Raw genomic sequence first — 22,482 nt, 5'->3', positions numbered from 1 at the left:
ATGGTGTCGCCTCCATTGACTCCTCCCCTCCTTCTGCAGGACTAGCTGCTCGTCTCTTTTTCCTTGCCCTCTCTCCTTCAGCAGCCTGCTGTGCTCCATCTTCATTTTCCAACTCAGCAAACCTGTTCCTGAGTTCTATTTCTCCATCGCTGGCCCGTCTTTTCCTCTGCCTAGTTCTCTGAGTCACATGCTTCCACCGTCCACTTTCCTCACCCAGTAGCCCCTCCTCAGAGTTCTTTGGTCCTGCTTCTATCGGCTCATCTGAGCTTATCCCCTGTGCTTCATCATGTCTGTGTTCCATCATCTGCTCAAACCCCCTTCTTAACTCAGCCAAAGTTTCCACCTGCATCTCCAGTCCTCTTATCTTTTCTTCTAGCAGCTCTATCAGGCAGCACTTCATGCAGACAAAACTCCTTTCAGGTGCCCCCTCCAGGAGCATGTACATGCCACAGCTACCGCATCCGGTCATCCTCAGTGTGTCTCTTCCTGCTGCCTCTGCCTCAATCATACTCTTTCAACTCTGTGCCTGGCAATCCACTCCTCACACCGCACCACAGGCCACCAACAAGCACGGGGCTGCTGGCAGACCCCTGCCCCTTCCCTTGTCTGCCTTCCTGGTTTCTCTGCCTTGGTCTCCCCTGTAACCTCCTCCAACAGAACTCCCACTGAAACTCCCGTTAGCAGCTCTGTTCGCTGGCTCCTGTGCCGCTGCAGCTGTTTGTGGAATGTCTGGCTCAGAATTTAGTATTAACAGGGCCCAGGGCTGCCCTAGGGGGCTAGGACAGCTGGAGAAAGTCATCCCCTGGGCCATGCAGAGAACAAGATTTAATTAAGGTAACTTCCCAGCACACAACCCCACTGGGGGAACAGCAGCTGCCAAGTCTGGTCTACCAGATCACAAGGGAGGCTGCAGCTTCTGACCCAGGAAGCTGAACCCCAATATCCTGAGCAGAGAGGGATAGAGCATTTGAGCAGCTTCCCTCCTTTAGCTCTCTGGGGAGAGCAGTTAATGAGAGCCCCTCCTCACAGAGAGAATTGCTAACCTCATTTGCCCCACTGTCCATCCGGAGTCACTCCTTGTCTTTCCATACAGTGACTCTGGATTAGTATTGGTCTCAGTGAAACCAGATGTCACAAATGAATCCAGAATGCTGTGGAAGAGACCATCGTGTGGCAGTGCTGACCCCCTTCCCACCTCCCTCACCCCTCCAGATCGAGAACAAGGACTGGGGGCACAAATTTTCTAAATGGAACCAAAAGTTCCTGCAGTTTTCAAAAGAGGAGAAAAGCAAAATCTGTGACTTCACACTAACAGTGTTTGATAAGTGGATAGAAAGTTACGACAGTGACAGGGCACGTGACTGGGGAATGCCGGGCAGTGCTTGGAGCCAGGACTTTGGCACAAGTTGATCAGAGAGAAGGATCATGGTTAGTAGAAGTTCCCACAGCCAATGGCCTACCAGATATTCCTTGGGACCCAACCCCCAGAGTCCCTGGCCAGGGACCCCAGATACCCCTCAAAGCCCCACCAACCAGTGAATCCCCACCAGACCATGACTGTCAGGTTGGGAATCCCAAAGAGTTCCCCCCACCAAGAGCCCACAGCAGCCAGAGACCCACCTACTGGGAACTCAGTTCCTCACTGCCTGCCTTGGACCCCCCTCCACACCACCACCAGCAGGATCTGCCATGCCATTTGTCTGAGACCCCCTCCTCCACCCAGCAGGACCCCTTGATGCTTTACACTGGGACCCCTCACTCTGATTGCCTGGCATCCCCTAACCTAGCGCTGGGGACACTCTCCCCTAGCTCTGAGCACTGTGCATGGCAACAATCCAAGAAGCCAGCTGGGGAAGCCCAAACAGAGCCCCTGGCACAGCACCAGGCTCCCTCTAACCCCGTCCCGCCTCCCCAAGAGACACCCACCCCTGCTGTTCTGCAGCCCCCAGCGATACTCACATCCAGGACCCATAGCCTCAGAGATGGGCACATCACAACCACCTCCCCAAAACCCCAAACCTCCACAACACAGCAACCTGACTAGGGTACCCCCTGCCCAGCCACCCAGAGGCCTCCCCCTACCACAATGCCCCTTCAGCTGCAATTTACCCACACAGACACCTTCTCCACCTCTGCAAGTGTTACCTCACAGAGTGTGAGAAGTGGATAGAAAGTTAACACCACCCCCTGATGGCCAGTCACACAGGCAGAGGGAGCCCTGGGGGATGCCTCTTTAACAGGACAATGGAAGGCCTTGGAAGGCAAGAAAAGTAAGAAATGTCGGTGGCCTGTCACTAGCAAATAATGGTCACCATGGATCCAGCCCAGAGGTGGCTACATCTTAGCACAGGGGGAATCCACTCCTCACACAGACCCTTTGTCATGGGGTTTGGGATACTTCCGGACCCCGCTGCAATCAGAGCAATGACCTCATCCTGTGCCGGCTGGAGAAAAGAAAAGGGTCCAATCAACTCTGCTGTTACCAGCTGGGAACCACTGATCCCCAAACAGAGGGAGGCCTCTGGCTTTGATGTGTATTAAAGATGTGGCTGGTCTCTTTCATTGGCAAACATTTTAACAGAGATAAAGAGGGGAAGAAATGGTTCTCAAAGGAGAGGGGAAAGATCAACACTGGGAAATTTAACACGCTGCAACCTCCAGGATGGAGAATAATTCAGGGCAACAGGTTTCCCCCAGGACCCCATCTGCTACCTGTCCCCTGATAAATCCTTGGGACTTCTGTGCCTATCCAGCTGCTGCCTGTCTCTTGACTGCCGTCCTGAACCCCCTACCCCTTCTCCAACCCCCAGCCCCCTTACCGTGCCACTCAGACAAGCGTGTCTGGCTCCGCGCAACTCCAGACACATTGCTGCCATGCTTCCCAGCGGAGCCCACAGCCACACCACCCCCCGCAGCACCTGCCTTCCAGATTTGAACACCTGAAAATTCAGGAGTGCTCAAGTTCAGTTTGGGCAGCTGTTACTTCATTTCTCCCAAATCAAATATACTGATCCACTGTAACCTGCTGTAGAAAAAGTAGGAGAAAATTGAGCAAGAAATGATTATTACAGGGGTCGGCAACCTATGGCTTGGGAGCCAATTTTTGATGGCACGCGGCTGCCTGCTGGGACTGCACGTGTCATTAAAAATCCTGCCGATGCGGCAAGCCCCGGGGTCCATGGTCTCACGCCGGAGCGCTGGCCGAGCGCAGCAAGCCACCGGCCCCTCTCCCGCCTTCCCCCAGAGCCCTGCCGCCACCCGCTGGGGCTGTGCGCTGCCGCGGGACAGCGTTTCACTCCCTGGGGAGGGAAAGATGCTCCCCACTCATCCAGAGCCCTGCTGCCGCGTGTACAGCGCTCTGATGGACACGGTGGAGCAGGGCTGTGTGCGGGGGGGTGGCGGCGGCGGCAGGGCACCGGCTGAGCAAGAAGCCTCATGGTAAGGGGGCAGGCTCTGGGACTTGGCGGGGGGTTAGCTAAGGGGTGGGGGCAGTCAAGGGACAGGGAACAGGGGGGTGGGATCCCACAGGGTGGTTAGGGGTGGTGGTCTCTGGAGGGGGCAGTCAGGAAGCAGGGGGGTTGGATGGGGCATGGGAGTCCTGGGGTCTGTTTGGGGGATGGATAGGTGTCAGGGCAGTCAGGGGACAGGGAGAAAGGAGGGTCCTGGGGAGCAGTTAGGGTGGGGGGTCTCTGGGGGTGGTGGTCAGGGGACAAGGAGCTGGGGGTTTGGACGAGTCGGGAGTTCTGGGGGGGCTGTCAGGAGGCAGGGGTGTGGAGAGGGGTTGGGGCAGGCAGGGACCGAGGGCGGGGTTGTATGGGTCCAGATTTCTGGGGGTCCTGTCACGGGATGCAGAGAGATTAGATAGGCATGAGAGTCCGAGGGGTCTGTCTGGGTGTGAATAAAGGTTGGGGCAGTCAGGGGACAGGTAGGGGGTAGGGTCTAGGGGGGCAGTCAGGAGATATGGGGCAGGGAGGCTTAAATAGGGGGTGGGGTCCCAGGAGGGAGTAGCCGAGACAAGGAGTGGGGGGTTGGGGTTTTGGGGGGGCAGTCACTCAGCCCTCTGCCCTGAGCCCTGATCCCCCCTCACACCCTCAGGCCCCTGCCCTGCGACCTGTACCCCCCAGCCCTCTGTTGACTCCTTGACCCCTCCATGACCCCAGCCCTGACTGGCACCCCCACACATACCCAGCCCCCCTACCCTGAAACCAGCATCCTGCTCACATGCCCCCAGCCCTCTGCCCTGACTCTTGCACCCCCCATTCCCAGCCCTGCCCCCACATCCCATGCACCCCACACCACCCCCACCCCCACCATGAGCACCAAATGGGAGTCACATTCCCACCTGCACCTGTGCTGTGCTGAGTCTTCATCTGTTCACTCTCATTTAGGGGTTCGTGTGCTGGTCATACTTTGTAATGTGTTTTAGAAGGTGTCTCTCTACAAGTCTATACATTATATAACTAAACTAGTGTTGTATCGTAAAATAAACAAGGTTTTCAAAATGTTTAAGAAGCTTCATTTAAAATTAAATTAAAATGTTGATCTTATGCCACCGGCGCGCTCAGCCCCCTGCTGGTCTGGGGTTCTGTTCACCTCTGCTGGCAGTGGGTTGAGTGGGGCCTGCGACCAGGACCCCAGCTGGGAAGGGTATGGCAGTCAGAATCCCAGACCGGCAGCAGGCTGCATGGGGCTGGTGGCTGGGACCCCAGACCGGCAGTGGGCTGAGTCGGGCCGGCAGCTGGGACCCAAGACCGGCAGTGGGCTGCGCGGGGCCAGCAGCCAGGACCCCAGCTGGGAAGGGTCTTGCAGCCAGAACCCTAGACCGGCAGCAGGCTGCTTGGGGCTGGTGGCCGGGACCCCAGACCGGCAGTGGGCTGAGCAGGGTCAGCAGCCGGGACCCCAGACTGGCAGCAGGCTGTGTGGGGCCGGCAGCCAGGACCCCAAAACGGCTGAGCTGCTCAGGGGTTCCATCCACCAGCTCCTGTCAGCCGGGATCCCCGCTGCCGGACCCGCTCAGCCTGGTGCCTGTCTGGGGTCCCAGCTCTGCCCACATACAGTGGGGGCCTACCTTCTCCCTGGTTCTGGCCCATTCTTTCTCTCTCTGCACTGAGCTGAGAGTAGGAGAGGACCGAGCACAGGGCTAGGGGTGAAGGGTCTGGCCAGGATCTAGAATGAAGAAGGGGGACTCAGGGTTGGGGCAGCAGGTTTGGATGTGGGACACTCACCTGGGCAGCTCCCATGTGGTGTGAGGGGTGCAGGTGGGAAATGTGAGTGGTGGTGCAGGGGCTCCCGTTTGGTGCTTGGGGGTGGGGTGGGAATGTGCAGGGTGCATGGGATGTGGGGGGGGCTGGGGATATGAGGGGTGCAAGAGTCAGGGCAGAGAACTGGGGGTATGAGGGGGTGCAGGTGTCAGAGTAGGGGGGCTGGGTATGTGTGGGGGTGCCAGTCAGGGCTGGGGTCACGGGAGGGGGTAAAGGAGTCTACAGAGGGCTGGGTGGTACAGGGCTTAGGACAGGGGCTTGTGGGTGTGTGGAGATGCAGGGCTCAGGGCAGAGGGATGAGTGTGTGGAGCGGGGGTTAGGGCTCAGGGCAGAGGGCTGACTGCCCCCCAAAATCCCCAACTCCCCCACTCCTTGCCCTGACTACCCCGTCCTGGGACCCCTGCCCCTTATCCCCTGACTGCCCTCCTAGGACACTACCCCCTACCTGTCTCCTGAGTGCCCAAACCGTTATCCACACCCCCACACCCAGATAGACCCCCTGGACTCCCACGCCTATCTAACTGCTCCCCGCCCCCTGACAGTACCCTCAGAACTCTGGACCCATACAATCACCCCGCTCCCTGCCTGCCCCAACCACTTTCCACACCCCTGCCTTCTGACAGGACCCCCTAGAACTCCCCACTCATCCAACCCCCCACAGCTCCTTGTCTCCTGACCACCCCCTCCAGAGAACCCCCCCACCCTAACTGCTCCCCCAGAACCCACCCTTCTCCCTGTCCCTTGACTGTTCCCACCCCTTAGCCAACCCCCTCCCCCGCTGGCCCCGGACCTAGGGGAAGGAGGGGCAGGTGGCAGCGGCTTGCTGAGCTTGGGCTGGCACTCCGGCCTGGGATTGCAGACCCCACAGCTTGCCATGTCAGCAGGATTTTTAATGGCACGTGGAGTCCCAGCAGGCAGCCGTGTGCCATTAAACATTAAATGGCATGCCATCTTTTGCACACTTGCCATAGGTTGCCGACCTCTGAAATAAAGTATCATCTCCCCACCCTCAACCTTCCTTTTTGGCCCACCGCTGATTTGGCGGGGTGGTGCTAGGGAAGGAGGGTTTGTTTCCGCAGGGCTGGGTAGCCCTGGGTCGGGGTGTTTCTACAGGGCTGGGAGGTTTCGGCCCTCAGCTGTTTCTTTGGAGTAATGTGGCCCTCGCCAGTTTACGAGTTGTGCAGGCCTGCGTAAGGTTTCTCACTCATGTTGATTCTCTGATGTTTGATAAGGTGTGAGCGCTGATTGAAGCTTTTCCCGCACTCAGAGCATGTGTAGGGCGTCTCTCCTGTGTGGATTCTCCAATCTGTGATAAGGTTTGAGCACTTTTTGAAGATTTTCCCACACTCAGTACACGTATAAGGCATCTCTCCTGTGTGGATTCTTTGATGTGTGATAAGGCGTGAGAGGTGTTTGAAGCTTTTCCCGCACTCAGTGCACGTGTAGGGCTTCTCCCTCGTGTGGATTCTCCGATGTCTGATAAGCTTTAAGTGCTCACTAAAGCCTTTCCCGTACTCAGAGCATCTGTAGGGCGTTTCTCTTCTGTGGATTTTCCGAAGTGTGATAAAGTCTGAGCGCTGTTTGAAGCTTTTCCCGCACTCAGTGCATGTGTAGGGCATCTCTCCCATGTGGGTTCTCTGATGTGTGATAAGGTTTGAGCGCTGTTTGAAGCTTTTCCCGCACTCAGAGCATGTGTAGGGGGCGTCTCCCTTGTGTGGTTCTCTGTTGTCTGGTAAGGTTTGAGTGCTCACTAAAGCCTTTTCCGCACTCAGCGCATGCACAGGGCATCTCTCCTGTGTGAATTCTCTGATGTCTGATAAGGTATGAACGCCTATTGAAGCGTTTCTCGCACTCATGGCATGTGTAACGTGTGTCTTCCGAGTTGATTCTCTCACTTGAAATAAGGTCTGAGAAGCTACTGAAGTTTTCCTCTGGCCTCTGCTCAGTCTCACAGGCTTTTGCTTTTTCTGGGTGTGCACAAATCCCAGAAACATTCTCTTTGCATCTTCCCGATAATGTCCCATGTGCTTCTACTTCCTCAGCATCTTCCTGCTGGGGCTTCTCCTCCTTGTTATCACTCACCATCCCATCACCTGATGGGAGACAGAGAGAATCCAGACATAGATCACTCCCTGCGCCTAGGAGAAAGGAAATCTCAGAGAGAGGAATGGAAAAAGGGATGAACAATCCAAAATGTGTGGGAGAGATCAAACCTATCTGGAGCTGATTTTCCTTAAGCTCCTCCCCATAGGAGAGAGGAAGGGATTGGTTTTGGTCTGCATCTCACCAGAACTCTAAGGGAAAGCGAGATTAGGGAGGGACCGGCTGCCAGTTGTTAGTCAGAATAAGTGGGAAGCCATGAGTGATATCTACCTAATGATTCCACATCTGCAGAGAACAATCCTGAACTTGGGAGAGCTCAAAAAGTATTTGTAGGGCATCTCAAATGTTTCCTGTATGCACAGACAGTTCTTGAGTTAGTTTAACCACTTCCTCACCTGTGTAGGCAGCTCTCGGGAGCACTTCTTTCTCAGAGACTTGGAGATCTGGGACCCACGGCTCTTCCCCTCGTTCCAGCTGCAAAATGACATTAGGTTTGGAAACTGGAAACTCTATTCAGGGCAAAGAAAAGAAAGGAGGTCAGTGGAATTGGTGGAATACTTGTTACAAAATATATTCCATCCTTTAAGCCCAGCTCATTTTTAAGCAGTAACATCTCAAGGCCAGCTTCCTTGGCTCAAAGTGACAGTTGAGTAATTATTATTCAAAAATCAGCTCCATTATCTTAGTGCCTAGGTACCAACTAACAGTGGGTCCCCTCTGTGCTAGGCAAAATACAAACAGAGAATAGTAGATGGCCCACGCTCTGAAGAATTTACAATCTAAATAGACAAGACAGACACAGAATGGAGGAAGGGGTGGAACCCACAGTTAGAATGGAGATATTCAGGCCTGCCTGTAAAGCCTAGACTTTAAGAAGAGAAAGTTACTCACCTTGCAGTAACTGAAGTTCTTCGAGATGTGTGTCCCTGTGGGTGCTCCACTCTAGGTGACGATGCGTCCCGGTGCTGTTGATGGGAGATTTTCGGTAGCAATGTCTGGTTGGGGCACACGCACCCAGATGGTATCTCCCATCTACTTGGTATCTTCCTGAGTGCGTGCACCCCACACCCTCCTCAGTTCCTTCTCTACCGTGGAGCATCAAATGAGTACTCCAAAGCAGATGGGAGGAGGGCGGGGAGTGGAGCACCCACAGGGACACACATCTCGAAGAACTTCAGTTACTGCAAGGTGAACAACTTTCTCTTCTTCTTCGAGTGCTGTCCCTGTAGGTGCTCCACTCTAGGTGAATGTGTAGCAGTACCCACTAAGGTTGGTGGGACTTTGGAGATGTGGCAGGGCGTACTGAAGATAGTACTGTATGGCCTACTATTGCGTCTGCCATGGTGTCTTGCATAAGAGCATAGTGTTTTGCAAACGTGTGTTCAGATGACCATGTAGCCGCCTTGCAGAGATCAGGAATGGGAACGTTGTGTAAGAAGGCAATGGATGCTGACATGGCTCTAGTGGAATGAGTTCTAATGTTATCGGGCAGTTGAAGGTTCTTCACACTGTAGCAGGATCTGGTGCAGTCAGAGATCCACTTGGATAGACGTTTTTTAGAGATAGCCATGCCTCTTGATCTTTAGGCAATGGAAATGAAGAGTCGTGGAGACTTGCAAAATGGTTTAGTTCGTTCTAAATAAAAGGCAATTGCTCTCCTCACATCGAGAGTATGCAGGGTTGCTTCCTGAAGAGTTTTGTGAGGTTTGGGATAGAAAGTAGGTAAGTATATAGGTTGGTTGAGGTGGAAGGTTGACACCACCTTAGGAAGAAATTTAGGATGTGGTCTCAAAGTGACTATCCTTGGAGAAGATTGTGCAGGGAGGGTGGGCCATGAGGGCACTCATTTCACTAACTCTCCTCGCTGACGTTATGGCAACTAGGAAAGGCACCTTCATGGACATATGGAGGTGAGAGGAGGTAGCTAAAGGCTCAAATGGAGGTTTCATGAGGTCATGAAGTACGAGGTTAAGATTCCATGTAGGCACTGTTGGATGAATTTCAGGGTAAAGATTTTGCAGGCCAGCGAGAAAGCGTTTAATGGTGGGGTGTGTAAAGAGTGAGTACCCATCCAATAGGTCATGGAAGGTGGTAAGCGCCGTCAGGTGCACCTTGATGGAACTGATCGAGACTTTAGTTTCAGGAGGTAGTCTAGAATGTTAGAGAGGGTCACATTATTGTGTGCTAAATAGTTATGCGAGCACCAAAGAGCGAAACGTCTCCACTTCTGAAGGTAGGTTTTATGAGTGGCATCTCTCCTACTGTGCAAGAGGACATGTTGGACCTGCTCGGAATAGGCTAGTTCATGGGTTTGGAACCATGAAGGAACCAGGCTGTGAGGTGTAACTTCTGGAGCTGGGGGTGAAGGACTTGTCTGTTGTCCTGATAAAGGAGGTCTGGACTGTTGGGGAGAGCTCATGGGTGACAGGAAGACATGCGGAGAAGGTAGGGGTACCATGCGTGTCTTGGCCACGCCGGGGCAATAAGGATGACCTGGGCCTTGTCATCCGCAACCTTCTGAAGAACCCTGTGTAGTAGAGGGATAGGTGGGAAGGCGTAGAGGAGATAGTTGTTCCATGGGATGAAGAATGCATCCCCTAAGGATGCAATCCCGAGTCCCACCCTGGAGCAAAACCGAGGGCATTTCAGATTTCGAGTCATGGCAAAGAGATCTATGGATGGCATGCCCCAGTGGGAGAAGAGCTGTTGGAGTACTGTGGGGTGCAGTTCCCATTCGTGTTCCATCGAGAAGTGTCTGCTGAGTGCGTCGGCAGTCGTGTTGTGACAGCCTTGTAGGTAGGAAGCGATGATCTGTATTCAATGTCATATGCACCAATTCCATATTCGAATGGCTTCCATGCAGAGGGAATGTGATCGTGCTCCCCCTTGTCTGTTTATGTAATACATACATGCTATGTTGTATGTTAAGACTCGCAGGTATTTGTTCTTTATGAGGGGAAGAAAGTGAAGGCACACTCTTCTCACTGCTCTGAGCTCTAAGAGATTTATGTGTAGATGTGTCTCTGATGCAGACAACCGGCCTTGTGCCCTGTGTTCCCCTAGATGTGCTCCTCAACCAATCAGGGAAGCGTCCGTGGTGAGCATGAGCGTTGGGGATCGTTGCTGGAAGGAAACCCCTGTGCAGAGGTTTTCTGGACTTGTCCACCATTGTAGGGAAGTTATAACGTAAGGTGGAGGAGTTAGCAGGATCCCAAAGGGATGTCTGCTGGTTTTGAAACTGGAGTTGAGCCAGCCCTGGAGGCATCACATATGTAGCCTGGCATGTTGAACCACGAAGATGGTAGCTGCCATGTGACCAAGGAGTTGTAAGCAGATTCTCACTTGCATCCTGGGACGAACAGAGAGCGTACATATGAGTTGCGTGATAGCGAGGAATCTATTGTATGGGAGCGAGGTCCTGCTCTGGGTTGAGTCGAGATGAGCTCCAATGAATTCGATCTGTTGCGTAGGTATCAGGGTAGACGTTTGAATGTTTATTTGGAGGCCTAGGCTGTGAAAAATGGAAGTGGTGAAGCTCGTGGCTTGAAGTGTCTCTCCATAGGAGTCGCCCCTGATGAGGCAATCATCCAGGTAGGGGAAAAGTGTGACCTCGTGTTTGCGGAGGTGAGCCACAACCACGGCTAGGGTCTTGGAAAAAACTCTTGGAGCTGTGGAGAGTCTGAAAGGGAGAACTCTGTATTGGAAGTGATCCTGACCGATTGTGAATCGTACGAAGTGTCTGTGAGCTGGATGTATTGATATATGGAATTAAGCATCTTGTAGGTCGAGGGCTGTGAACCAGTCCCCTTGATCCAATGCAGATATTATTGTGCCCAATGTGACCATCTTGAATCTTTGTGTCCTCACAAATTTGTTCAGTCGGCGTAGGTCTAGTATAGGCCTCCATCCCTCGGTTTTCTTCTGCGTTAGAAAGTAATGGGAGTAGAACCATGTCCCTTGGTGTTGCATCAGCACAGGTTTCACTGTGCCTAGTTGCTGGTGTGCCACTTCTGTGCGAAGTAACTGTTCATGAGAGGGGTCTCTGAAGAGGGACGGGGAAGGGGAAAGGGTAGGAGGATAGGATATGAACGGGATGGAGTAACAGGTCCGAACTATTTTGAGGACCCAATGGTCCTGTGTAATCCGCTGCCAAGCATGTTGGAAATACTGGAGGTGATGGACAAATGGACAAGTAAGTGGTGGAATTTAGGGATGGCCGTGCAGACCCTCGACCAAAGCTTCAAAACTGTTGTTTATTGCCTGGTGGACGGAAGGTGGTGGCTTGATTTTGATTTTGTATGCGTTTGGGAGGTCTAGTACGATTCCTAGTTACGTCATATGGTCTGGATTGAGGGCGATAGTACTGATGTGTGCGTGGTCTTTGGTATGGTTGGTATCGTTGTCTCCTGGGAAGTGATGGGTGAATGCCCAGGGTGCGCAGTGTCGCTCTCGAATCTTCATGATGTGGAGGAGTTCGTCAGTTTTTTTCGAAAAGAATTTGTCCTTATCAAAGGGGAGGTCCTCCACTTTGGTCTGGAGTTCTTTAGGAATGCCTGACGCAGAGAGCCATGAGAATCTGCGCATAACCACAGCAGTTGCAGTGGTATGGGCTGCTGTGTCTGCTGTGTCTAGGGATGCTTGTAGGGCCGTTCTGGAGATCAGTTGTCCCTCAGACAAGATTGATTTGAAGTCTGCTCTTCTGTCCTCTGGGATCTATGAGGCAAATTCGAGAAGCTTATTATAATTGTCAAAATCATAACTGGCGAGGAGAGTAGAATAGTTTGCAATCCTGAACTGTAGTGTAGAGGATGTATAAACCTTGCGGCCCAGGACATCAAGGCAGCTAAGGTCCTTGTCTTGTGAGGTTGGTCGATATTGTGACTGTTTATTTCGCTGTGTAACTGCATCAATGACAAGACAGTTTGGTGGTGGATGAGAAAATAGGAAGTCTGCGTCCTTTGCAAGAACGTAATATTTACGTTTGATCTTCTTACAAGTTGGTACTAGAGAAGCTGGGGTTTGCCAGAGGGTGTCAGCTGGCTCCATGAGTGCTTCATTTATAGGGAGCACGATTTTCTAGGGCGCAGACAGTTGAAGAATTTTGAGGAGTTTGTTCTACTTCTCCTGACTTCTTCTAAGGGGATATCCTGACTGATTGCAACTCTCCTGAAAAGCTCTTGAAATTGTTTGCAGTCGTTCACGGACTGTGGAGGTGGAGGGAGGATGGCTTCATCTGAGGCTAATGGAGAGTTAGGGTTAGGCGAGTCAGGATATGGTGCTTAGTTCCCGGACTCTGGAGGGGACTCAGGCACCCTGGAAGTGGATGGAGGAGGAGATTGAGGCACCGAAGGAAGATGATTGGTAGGAGGATTCTGCCACAGGTACCACTGAGGCCAAGGCATAGAGTAGGAGAACCCAGGTATCGCCCACGGAGGGGGTAACATAGGGAAACTGAGGCTGCTGGGCTTGAGCCGTGACCTGAGGTGGTAAAGGTGCCTGTGGAGGAGAAGCAGAAGGGGAGAACTCCGCTTGCTGCTGTAGCTCAAGGTCACCGTTTGTGAAAGCCAGTTCAGGTGGAGAAAGTGGCAGGTCAAGAAAGGAGTCCTCTGTGTCTGGGAGCGGAGAGTGAGGCTCAGGTGGCACTAGAAGGTCACTTTGAGTGAGAAGCTGTTGTTCCTGCTCTCTAGGCTGATCTAAGCTTGCTCTCTGCTCTAGTTCTTTAGTAGGAGAGAGTGGCATAGTGTCTTGCTGTGTTGAGCCTAGAGGTGCCCTGCAGGGGGTCTGCAGCTGGTGTACGGGCAGACGAGTGGCTGGGTGCCAACCCTCTTCGCGGTGCCGAGGCTGATCGCGCTGTCGGCACCCGCAGCTATTTTCGTCGCTGAAACAGAGCGCTGCCGGCGCACGCGGCTGCTTTTAGCACGGAAACTGACCAGGCTGTCAGTGCCGTGGCCGTTCTGGGTGTTGGAGCCGAACACGCTGCCGGCACCGCGGCCGTTGCCGGTGCTGAGGAGTAACGTGGTGCCGGTGCTGTAGCCTTCCTCGGTGCCGAAGAGGAGTGAGGTGTCAGCGCCGCAGTCGTTTGCGGAGCTGAGGGGATCGAGTCAGTAGGTGCCTTCTCCGCACGGGAGGTCTAGTCTCTGCCTCTAAGCTCTGTCAGAGCAGTTCCTGAGGCATTAGGAGAGGCTGAAACAGCTGTCTTTCAGGCTGTCAGCGCAGGGGGTAGGGATCTCACCGGAGACCCCCTACCCTTGTTAGAGTCTCGTCTGTGAGACTGTTGAGCTTCTTGCCTCCGCTCCAGGGAGGGTGAAGCAACGCTTCCCCACCGGTTCCAATCTGGCTGGGGAGTGTGTGGGAGCGGGTTCTACCCTTCCCGTCTCTGACAGTGGCTGCAGGGATTTTCTATCATGATGATCTTGAGGAGCAGATCCCTGTCACGACGAGCTCTTGACTTGAGGCTCGCACAATGGAAGCACTTCGCGGGGATGTTGGTGTCCCCGAGGCACTTCACACAATGAGCGTGGCATAGAGTCCTGACAGGAAATACATCTTTTGAAACCTGAAGGTCCTGGCATTATGCATTAGAGAAGTGAGTCTCAATGGGAGACAACCCTGTGGTTTTTTTTTTAAAACAAAATAACCTTTGTAACTATACTAAAGGAAGGGAAACAACTGAGAAGTAATTAATAATTATTTCTATGTTCTTTGTTAGTGTTTCCTATAGATATCAGGGAAGAGAAGATAGCACTGCCCCGAGTCCCGTCTTCAGCCGAGGACAGTTGAGAAGGAACTGAGGAAGGTGTGGGGTGCACGCACTCAGGAAGATTCCAACTAGACGAGAGATACCATCTGGGTGTGTGCGCCCCAACTAGGCACTGCTACTGAAAATCTCCAACCAATGGCGCCGGGATGCACCGTCACCTAGAGTGGAGCACCCACAGAGACAGCACTTGAAGAAGAACTTACAAGTATTTTAATCACTTAGCTAGTTACAGGAGTATGAAAAGAAACAATCAAAATCTCAGTCTGCCTGTGAGTGGGCCTTCTCTCACTAGATTAGTCTAAGGATATGATCTTAGGCTAAGGCAGTGGTCCCCAAGATTTTCCGTCTGGCGGGCACCGGACAATAAACCACCAAGGAGTGTGGCCGGAGGACAAGCATCCGCTGAAATGCCGCCGAGAAGCGGCAACATCAAGAGGCATCGCCACCGAAATGCTTCTGATTTTCGGCTTCATTTCGGCGGCAACGCCTCTTGATGATGCTGCTTCTCAGTGGCATTTCAGCTGATGTTTGTCCGCCGGCCACTACGTGGGTGCACACAGATGCCCTCGTGGGCGCCATGGCACCCACAGGACACCACGTTAGAGACCCCTGGGCTAAGGCCTTTGGCTAAGCAGCAGGGGCAGCCATAAGCTGGGAAGCGAACAGTCACATCCTCACATCCCAAACCAGTCACACTGGAATAAGGTGGTATTGGGCTTTTAGGAATACGATCCTGTCCAGATAGTGCCCATCACCAACAGATAAAGAAACAGATCTTAAGATGAATAAAGGGAAAACTTAGTTTGACAGCATCCGGTCTGGCAAGATCTCACTTATCAATGGCTCTGGCTATGTAACCCTCATTTCTGTATTGTTCTATCTTTATGGCCCCCACTTTTCTGTTCTTTATGTGTCTGGTTCTCTAATTGTTTCTCTCTTCTGTACAATTTATTGTTGTAGGTGTAGCTGAGAATATTACTATATGAACTGGGGTCAAACAGCAGGGGGAAGGGAAATTGGAATCACGTTTGTTAAATGGGGGGAACGGGAACAAGGACATAGGCAAGGTTCTGCAGTGTCAGAGCTGGAAAGAGGCACGGGGTAAATGCTCCTTGGCATCACAGATGGGCAGGGAGACACAGGTTAAATGGTCTGTGGCATAAGAGCTGGGAAGGGGAACGTGACGGGTTGGGTCACAGAAACCCCTCGGGACTGCCACTTGATGTGCTGAGACTACCTCTGACCCATTTTCCCTGCCAGCTTGGGACTTCAGTACTGTCTTGTTGAGCCAGACACGCCAGCCTGCTGCAAACACAGGCACAGGTCTGAACCTTGTCCCCCAAAAGTTGCAGACTTAACTGAAAACGGTTTAAGAAGTGCTCCTCTCTCCAGCAGGTACCAAGTTCCAATGCGATCCGAACCCCAAAGAAATCCATTTTACTCTGTATAAAGCTTATACAGGGTAAATTCATAAAGTATCCACCTTCTATAACACTGACAGAGAGATATGCACAGCTGTCTGCTCCCCCAGTACCAATTACTTGCTCTGGGTTAATTAATAAGCAAAAGCGATTTCATTAAATATAAAAAGCAGAATTCAAGTGGTTCAAGTAATAACAGACAGAACAAAGTGAATTACCAAGGGAAATAAACAAAAACACGCAAAAATACTGAATCTGAATACAGATGATAATCTCACCCTCAGAGATGTTCCAATAAGCTTCTTTCACAGACTAGACTCCTTTCTAGTCTGGGACCAATCCTTTCCCCTGGTACAGTCCTTCTTCTAGCTCAGCTGGCAGCTAGGGGATTTCTCATGACTGCAGCCCCCTTTGTTCTCTTCAACCCCTTTATACACCTTTGGCACAAGGCGTGAATTTTTTTTCTCTTTGGTCTCTGCCTCCTTCTAAATGGAAAAGCACCAGGTTTAAGATGGATTCCAGTACCAGGCGACATGGTCATATGTCCTGTGAGGCCCCTTCTTCCCGGCCTGACTCACAGGCAGGCTTGCAAGTAAATGGAGCAATTGTCCTAGCTGATGGGAGCCATCAAGATTCTAAACTTACATTAATGGCCCACACTTTGCATAACTACAATAGGAGGTCAGACTTACATTTTATAGTCCTACTTTCAGCTATACGAATGATACATTCATACAGCTAGGAATGACACACTCAGTAGATTATAAGCTTTGTAATGATACCCTTACAAGAGACCTTTTGCATGATACACATTCCAGTTATATTATATTCAAACTTATTAGCATATTTTCATGAAATCATATCGACGCAACGTCACAGGGGACATGAGGTAAACACTCTGCGGCCGTCACAGCAGGGAATGGAACACTATGGAACCGTCTCTATTGACAAATAGAGATAAGCCCAACTGATGTGAAGGGCTTCGGAATATGCTTGCTTGGAAACTAACCCCAATAAACATCCCATTCTCTGTGTTTCAGACTTCTGGTCATTTGCTGCTTGCTGTCTGCGTGACAAGAACAGGGAAGCGGGAGGGTGAAGGGAAAACACTAACAAAACTGACATGACCTGATAACTAAGAAGTAAATCTTTAAGGAAGGTTTTAATACACTTTGGAACAAATCAGGGATTCCCAAGTGGACTGATGAGGGGCTGATGGTAAATACACATTTAGATCCTTTTTCTGTTTTATATCTTATTCCCATAAGGCTTAACCTCTGGCACTGTCATGGATCCATAGGATCTCTGCAATGCCTGGCTTTTAAACAGTCCTTGGGAGGTGCCCCCTTGTGTGCGCCAGACTCCCAAGGGGTTCCACTCTTCCACAAGGACAGGCCATGTAGCTTCAACACCTGAGACTGAGCCTCTGCCTCAACATTCCCATTTCAACCTGCGAGCTCTGCCAGCAGGTCCAGACTGAACTAACCCTGCTGTTCAGAGACTGATCCTCAGTCATGCTTCAATGCACCTCAGAAAGTTCTTGCTGTGACACTGGGCAGACTTTAAAAATATAGCAAGGTTTATTAGTCAATCGACACACAGCACTGGAAAGTCTTTTCATTAGCACAGAGAAGCAAAGATGACAATATAGTCCATACTGACCAATGCTCTTGAGCTAAGCTGCTGTAGAAAACTGTTTTTTTTCCTCTTACTTTGCCTGTACATTTGTCTTCGCTCCAGTAGAGCTCCCTGCATCTGCAAGCCCATATCTTCCTCTTCCCAAGAACATAACAAGTCCATGGATGCTTCACTCAGCTAAGTGGAGATCCTCCCATGGACAGGTGACAATTATTTCCTTGTCTCTGTTGGGTATTCCACTGATGTAAATTGGTCCCAGCCAGTCCTTAATGACCCAGTCATATCACCCCATGACAACTATGTGACAACACACCTCACGTCTCCTGCTCTTTATAATCATAGCAATAGCAATCACAGCAGGAAACTGAGGTGTGTATTGGCATCATACAAGTATCACCAAAATTCCCACCTCTATCTCACACACACTACTCATAGCCCCTGGAGAGAAAGCAAAGTACAGGAACTGGACGTTCTTCCAGCAAAACACAGTAGAGGACAAGCTGCAATCCTCACACACTGGTCAAAAAGGAGAGGCATGTGGGTCCCTGCCCATAGAGAGGGGCTGGCTAGAGGCCTGATACCTGAGGGGCCATTCCTTGAGCAGACCATGGAGGCAGGTCAAAGGCTTAGCTACCCCTGACTGTGACATTGCAAAAGCACATTTTGGGGAATTAGGAAATCCAGTGACTCAGGTGTAATGGGAGGGAGAATTAAACTCCCTCAGTGTGTGGAGAAGGCTGGGGAATTAAACACTAAAACTCAGGAGCAACAGCCTCTAATTCTTCTGGAAAAGATGACTGTAAGAAACAAGAACTGGGCCACGCAACATCAGGAGGGAGAGGCTCAGAGATCCAAAGAGCCTGGAGGGAAGACAGCTTGTGGATGCTGCAGATAGGGAGAGGAGGACACAAGACTCTCTCCAAACTCTCACTCCTGTTGACTCTGACCTGATTTTATCATCTATGACCTACTCCCATGTCATTTGGGTAATTTTATGCTCGCTAGAGGTAAACATTATCTGAGTATTGCTAATTAGCTTGGAACATGCGTGGAGGGGCAAGGAGGTGAACATAGATAAATGAGTTATTAAGCTTGCTACAGTTAAGGGCCTTGTATTAGGTGGAGGCTTTGTGGAAGAAATTATGTTGAAGTCTGGGATTTACCTGAACAGGCCTAAGGAGAGAATCCCAGGTCAGATATTTTGCACCTTCATTTTGACAGACTAAGGAGTAACTACAAACAGGTGCAATATGCCACAGGATTCTGAAAGAAGGAAGTTTGGGGCAGGCTTTGGCAATTAGGTTGCTATGCGCTATCTCAGCAGTTGGACGCATTTATATATTGGAATTATTAATAACTAAGTGATGTAAATTATAAGTATTAAGGCTTGATGCTAAATGATGGACTACCCAAAGGCCACATAGGGGTTGGGGCAGCTATTGACATTCCTGTAATCAGAGTAGAGGAACAGATATGGTATACAGCCAACCTATTACCATAAGGAAGTGGATAAATTAAATCTCCTAGTGACCATTTTTTTCATTTTGTTGGGTCCCTGAGACAGTGTAAACTGAAGCAGGGCCTTCCTTGCCCCTCGATCTTTGTTTCCAACTTGAAAGTATGCACAGTGCAAGACCCTCTTTACTATACTGATCTTAGTCTAATTGTTACATGTATTGATCCTTTCCTATGATTTCAATTATAACTGTCTGTATGAAATCAAGTTTCTGTGTGTTTCACCAAATTCCATCTTCTCAATTAACTTTGAGGAGCCATGTACAAGGGCAAGTTGTACCCCAACATGTAATCTTATAGGTGCAAAAATTGTACAGGCTACACTACCACCCTGGGATATCATCAACATTTGCTCCTGGGCAGTGGCAGTGCTATAGGAGGGAGGAATGCAACAAGGACTCAGGATCGGTGGCTGGGGTCACTGTGCATAGAGATGGGGAGGTTATATGGGGAGGTAGGTAATGAGTGAGAGAGAGTGGTGAAGAGTTAAAATAGTATTTGGGGGAGGAAACGTATAATGAAGTGAAACTGAACAGAAAGAAAACTGGAGTGCAGGCTCTAAAGCAACAAGGTTTGAGTAGGGATTCGGGGTTAAAGGTCTGGGATCCCCCACAGCTCTAGATCCCCAAACTTCTCCTCCCTCCCACTGACCCACCCAGCCCACTTCCTGGGTGCCCCTCCTCCACACACCCCTTCTCTTCGTCTCATTACTCTCAGCCAGCACCACCTCCCGCCACCTTGGGAGCTTCTTGTGTTCCATCCTCGTCTCTTACTACCTCCTTCTTAGCTCTAACTCTGCACACACCCTCCCCATGTCCTGGCACCCCAGAATTAGCTACTCTCCCCTTCCTCTCCTCCTCTGACATGGCTCTGGTCTCCTTTCACCGTTAGGCTTTTGAATGGCAACATTTTACCCAGTTCTATTGAAAGAGAAGCTCATCTGACTGTCACACAAGCCATGCAACAGTCACACACCTATTTACTCAGTTTAGAATTCTACATCCTCTTAAACAGATTGAATTTTTAATAATTTTTAAAACATTTTTATTTATTTTTTATTTATTTATAATTTTATTAATTAATTTTAAAAAGTTATTAATGTAGTAATTAATGTAGCCAATAAGCATACATTAAATGCATTTTCAAAATTACTGATGACAAACGTCTAAAAATTATTCTAGTGGGTGGGCGATAAGGCAAAAAAAGGCGGGCAAGGAAACTTGTCAAAACTTGGATGATGGATAAAGGTATAAAGTTATTACTACTCAGGTTCTTCAGAGACCTTACAGCTTCTAATAATCCAGGGGACAGGACTCCTTACCCAGTGAGGTCACCGTCTCATAGTTCTCCTGCATGACATCCCTGTAGAGGGCTCTCTGAGTGGGGTCCAGCAGAGCCCCCTCTTCTCTGCGGGAATACATAGCCACCTCCTCGAAGGTCACCAGCCCCTGAAAGAGCAAGAGTCCAACACTCAGCACCTGGTGCCCCACACTCATGGGGGAGAGGAGCCAATCAAATGGAAGCTCTGGGTGGCTCACAGTCAGAGTCTCACCCACACCCCGCTCAGAGCAGTCAGGAAACGCCAGGGTGAGGGGATGAAGCGAGAGCCCCTTGTCTCTCCCAGAAGATCCATCACTCCCCTACTAGCCACAGACGGATACAGGAGATGGAAGCCCTAGCAGGGTGCAGGGAGAGTTCACTGGCAGGGAGCCCAATGCTGTTCTCATTGTAAAGAGCTGGACAGGGCCAGACATAGGGGGGGCAGAGTACATGACGGTCCCGGGGGGCCTTGCTGAGGGGGTTCCTCCAGCAGGAGTATCCTGTCTCTCCTCTCCCCACTTCTCTTCAGCTATCTGACCTACAACTGTTCCTGTAGAACTGCCCTCTCCCGCCACTTAGAGCTGCCCCTGCCAAGCTGCTCCCAGGGGCCTCCTGTGTGCTGCGCAGGGGGATTGCTGATATTGGAGTGGCCCCACCCTCCTGCTTCTGTGCCCAGTCTCTGCTGAGGTGAGCTGGGGGGACAAGATTCTGTGCTGCTGCTTCTGGGTAAGAGTGGGAGCTGTGGCCACTGCTGCTGTGTGAACGAGCCTTCAGACTAGTGAGTGCCGCTGTGCTGGAAATGACAGTGGGCTGTGTCTCACACTCCCCAACAAACATACCCCCTCCACAACAGACACTTCAATTACTGTTATTACTTATTTTTACTTCCTGTCAAAATGCACAATGTACATATAGTCTCTGTAATTTTATTCTTTCACATTTGGTCAGGATGATAGTGCTGTTAGTTTAGCTTTTTAACTGGTCTGTGCATTTTGTCTTTTTATTTATGTCTTATGCTTAAATTCGGTTCTTTGAGTAATGAGTTCTAAAATCCCTCACCTGTCCTGGCTGGTGTAATTATCATTATTACTGTTATTACCGTATTGTGCTTTGTCATTCATTATTTATAATGCTACTAGCAAACAACAGACTGTACATTTTGCTTGTACTTACCTTAGCAGGGTTTGATTGAAAAAAATTAGCTAAACTCAAAACTTCAGACACTGTGCAGATGAAGACCACTTATCTTCAGATTATATTTTTAGTCTGTGATGAAGCAGGGAGTGGGGAGGATTGACATGGAGATGTTGTGGGGGAGTTTTACTGGAACTGTCTGCATTGGGGATGGGATACCAGGGTGTGACTTCACTTGAGGGACAATAGCTGAGCATGTAACCTGAGCCCAAGGGGGGGATGAGGTCAGGTGACACCTTCTGCCCTGGAAACTGGACAAAGGTTGGAGAAGGAGCCGGGGGGTGTGGCTGGAAGAGACGGCTGGAGGGGATTTTTCAGTTTGGAGCTGGCTGGGGAACTGAGTCTGGCTCCCTACCCCCCGCCCCAAGAGGGACCTGACCATGGGGTCCTGTTGTCTGTACCTACAAGCTCTGGTTTGGACTGTGTTCCTGTCATCTAATAAACTTTCTGTTTTACTGGCTGGCTGAGAGTCAGAGTGAATGGTAGGAAGTGGGGGAGGTGCAGGCAACTGTCTCCCTCAAACTTCATGATACTGTTAAATCTGGAAAATAACTTAAAATTCCTATGAAAATAAATGCAGTTCCAAGTACGATACTAATAGCAAAGATGGAGTCAAATGTTAGTGAGCCACATACATGATTGTGATCAGCAAACATAAATGCCAAAATAACTAGAAAATAAATTACCTTTCTTAATAAAAGAGAAAAAACCTTAATCATGTATGTAAATTAAGTAAATATGTTTTCAGTGGAGTGAAAAATAATTGACTAAAATAGAGGAGATGGCGGCAGTAACACAGAGTGTGTCTGTTCAGTAAAATCTGCCTTTCTCTATATTTATTTATCTCTGCTAAAGAGAGGGTGCAAAGTATCAAACTTGTGTTTCTGATACCTGCATTAAAGCTCCAGAACTGATACCTCAAGGCTTGGGATGGGAATATCTTGCTGTGTTATCTCCTGATTGTCCTAAATTTACTACGTGGCTGTAATTGGAGTCCCGTATATATTTATCTTTCTTTACATAACAATGAGATACATGCTCATAAGTGAATTTCTAAGTTATTTTCTGTAAAAAACGCTACAGTTTTCAGGTGCCTCAGTAGCCCCTGAGATCACAATTAACGTTGCCCTCTCTCCACAAAATCTGAAATGGCCCCTGGTGAGCCAGGAGCAGCCACAGAGCTGCAGGGTATCTGGGGTTCTAGCAAGAGGCAGCCCCCATGTGAGAGCACAAAGCCCGTTGCGAGCTGCAGGCAGAGCGCCGGCACCAC

General features: G+C 50.4%; 1 protein-coding gene across 1 annotated transcript in view; it reads right to left on the bottom strand.

The window, feature by feature from the left end:
- LOC127058554 (zinc finger protein 92 homolog) overlaps positions 1-7,346 on the bottom strand; it is a 30,842-nt gene extending 23,496 nt beyond the window's left edge. Inside the window, exons 1-2 of the mRNA XM_050968699.1 lie at positions 7,030-7,346; positions 6,466-6,848 (exon numbers count right to left, since the gene is read on the bottom strand). Of these exons, the coding sequence (XP_050824656.1) occupies positions 6,466-6,848; positions 7,030-7,346 (700 nt within the window). The remainder of the gene's footprint in view (positions 1-6,465; positions 6,849-7,029) is intronic.
- Positions 7,347-22,482: the final 15,136 nt, after the last annotated feature.

This window comes from Gopherus flavomarginatus, chromosome 9 (assembly GCF_025201925.1).
Source record: "Gopherus flavomarginatus isolate rGopFla2 chromosome 9, rGopFla2.mat.asm, whole genome shotgun sequence".
Lineage (NCBI taxonomy): Eukaryota > Metazoa > Chordata > Testudines > Testudinidae > Gopherus > Gopherus flavomarginatus.
Note: the sequence above shows the minus strand (reverse complement) of the source record. Positions and strands in the feature narration are given on the sequence as shown.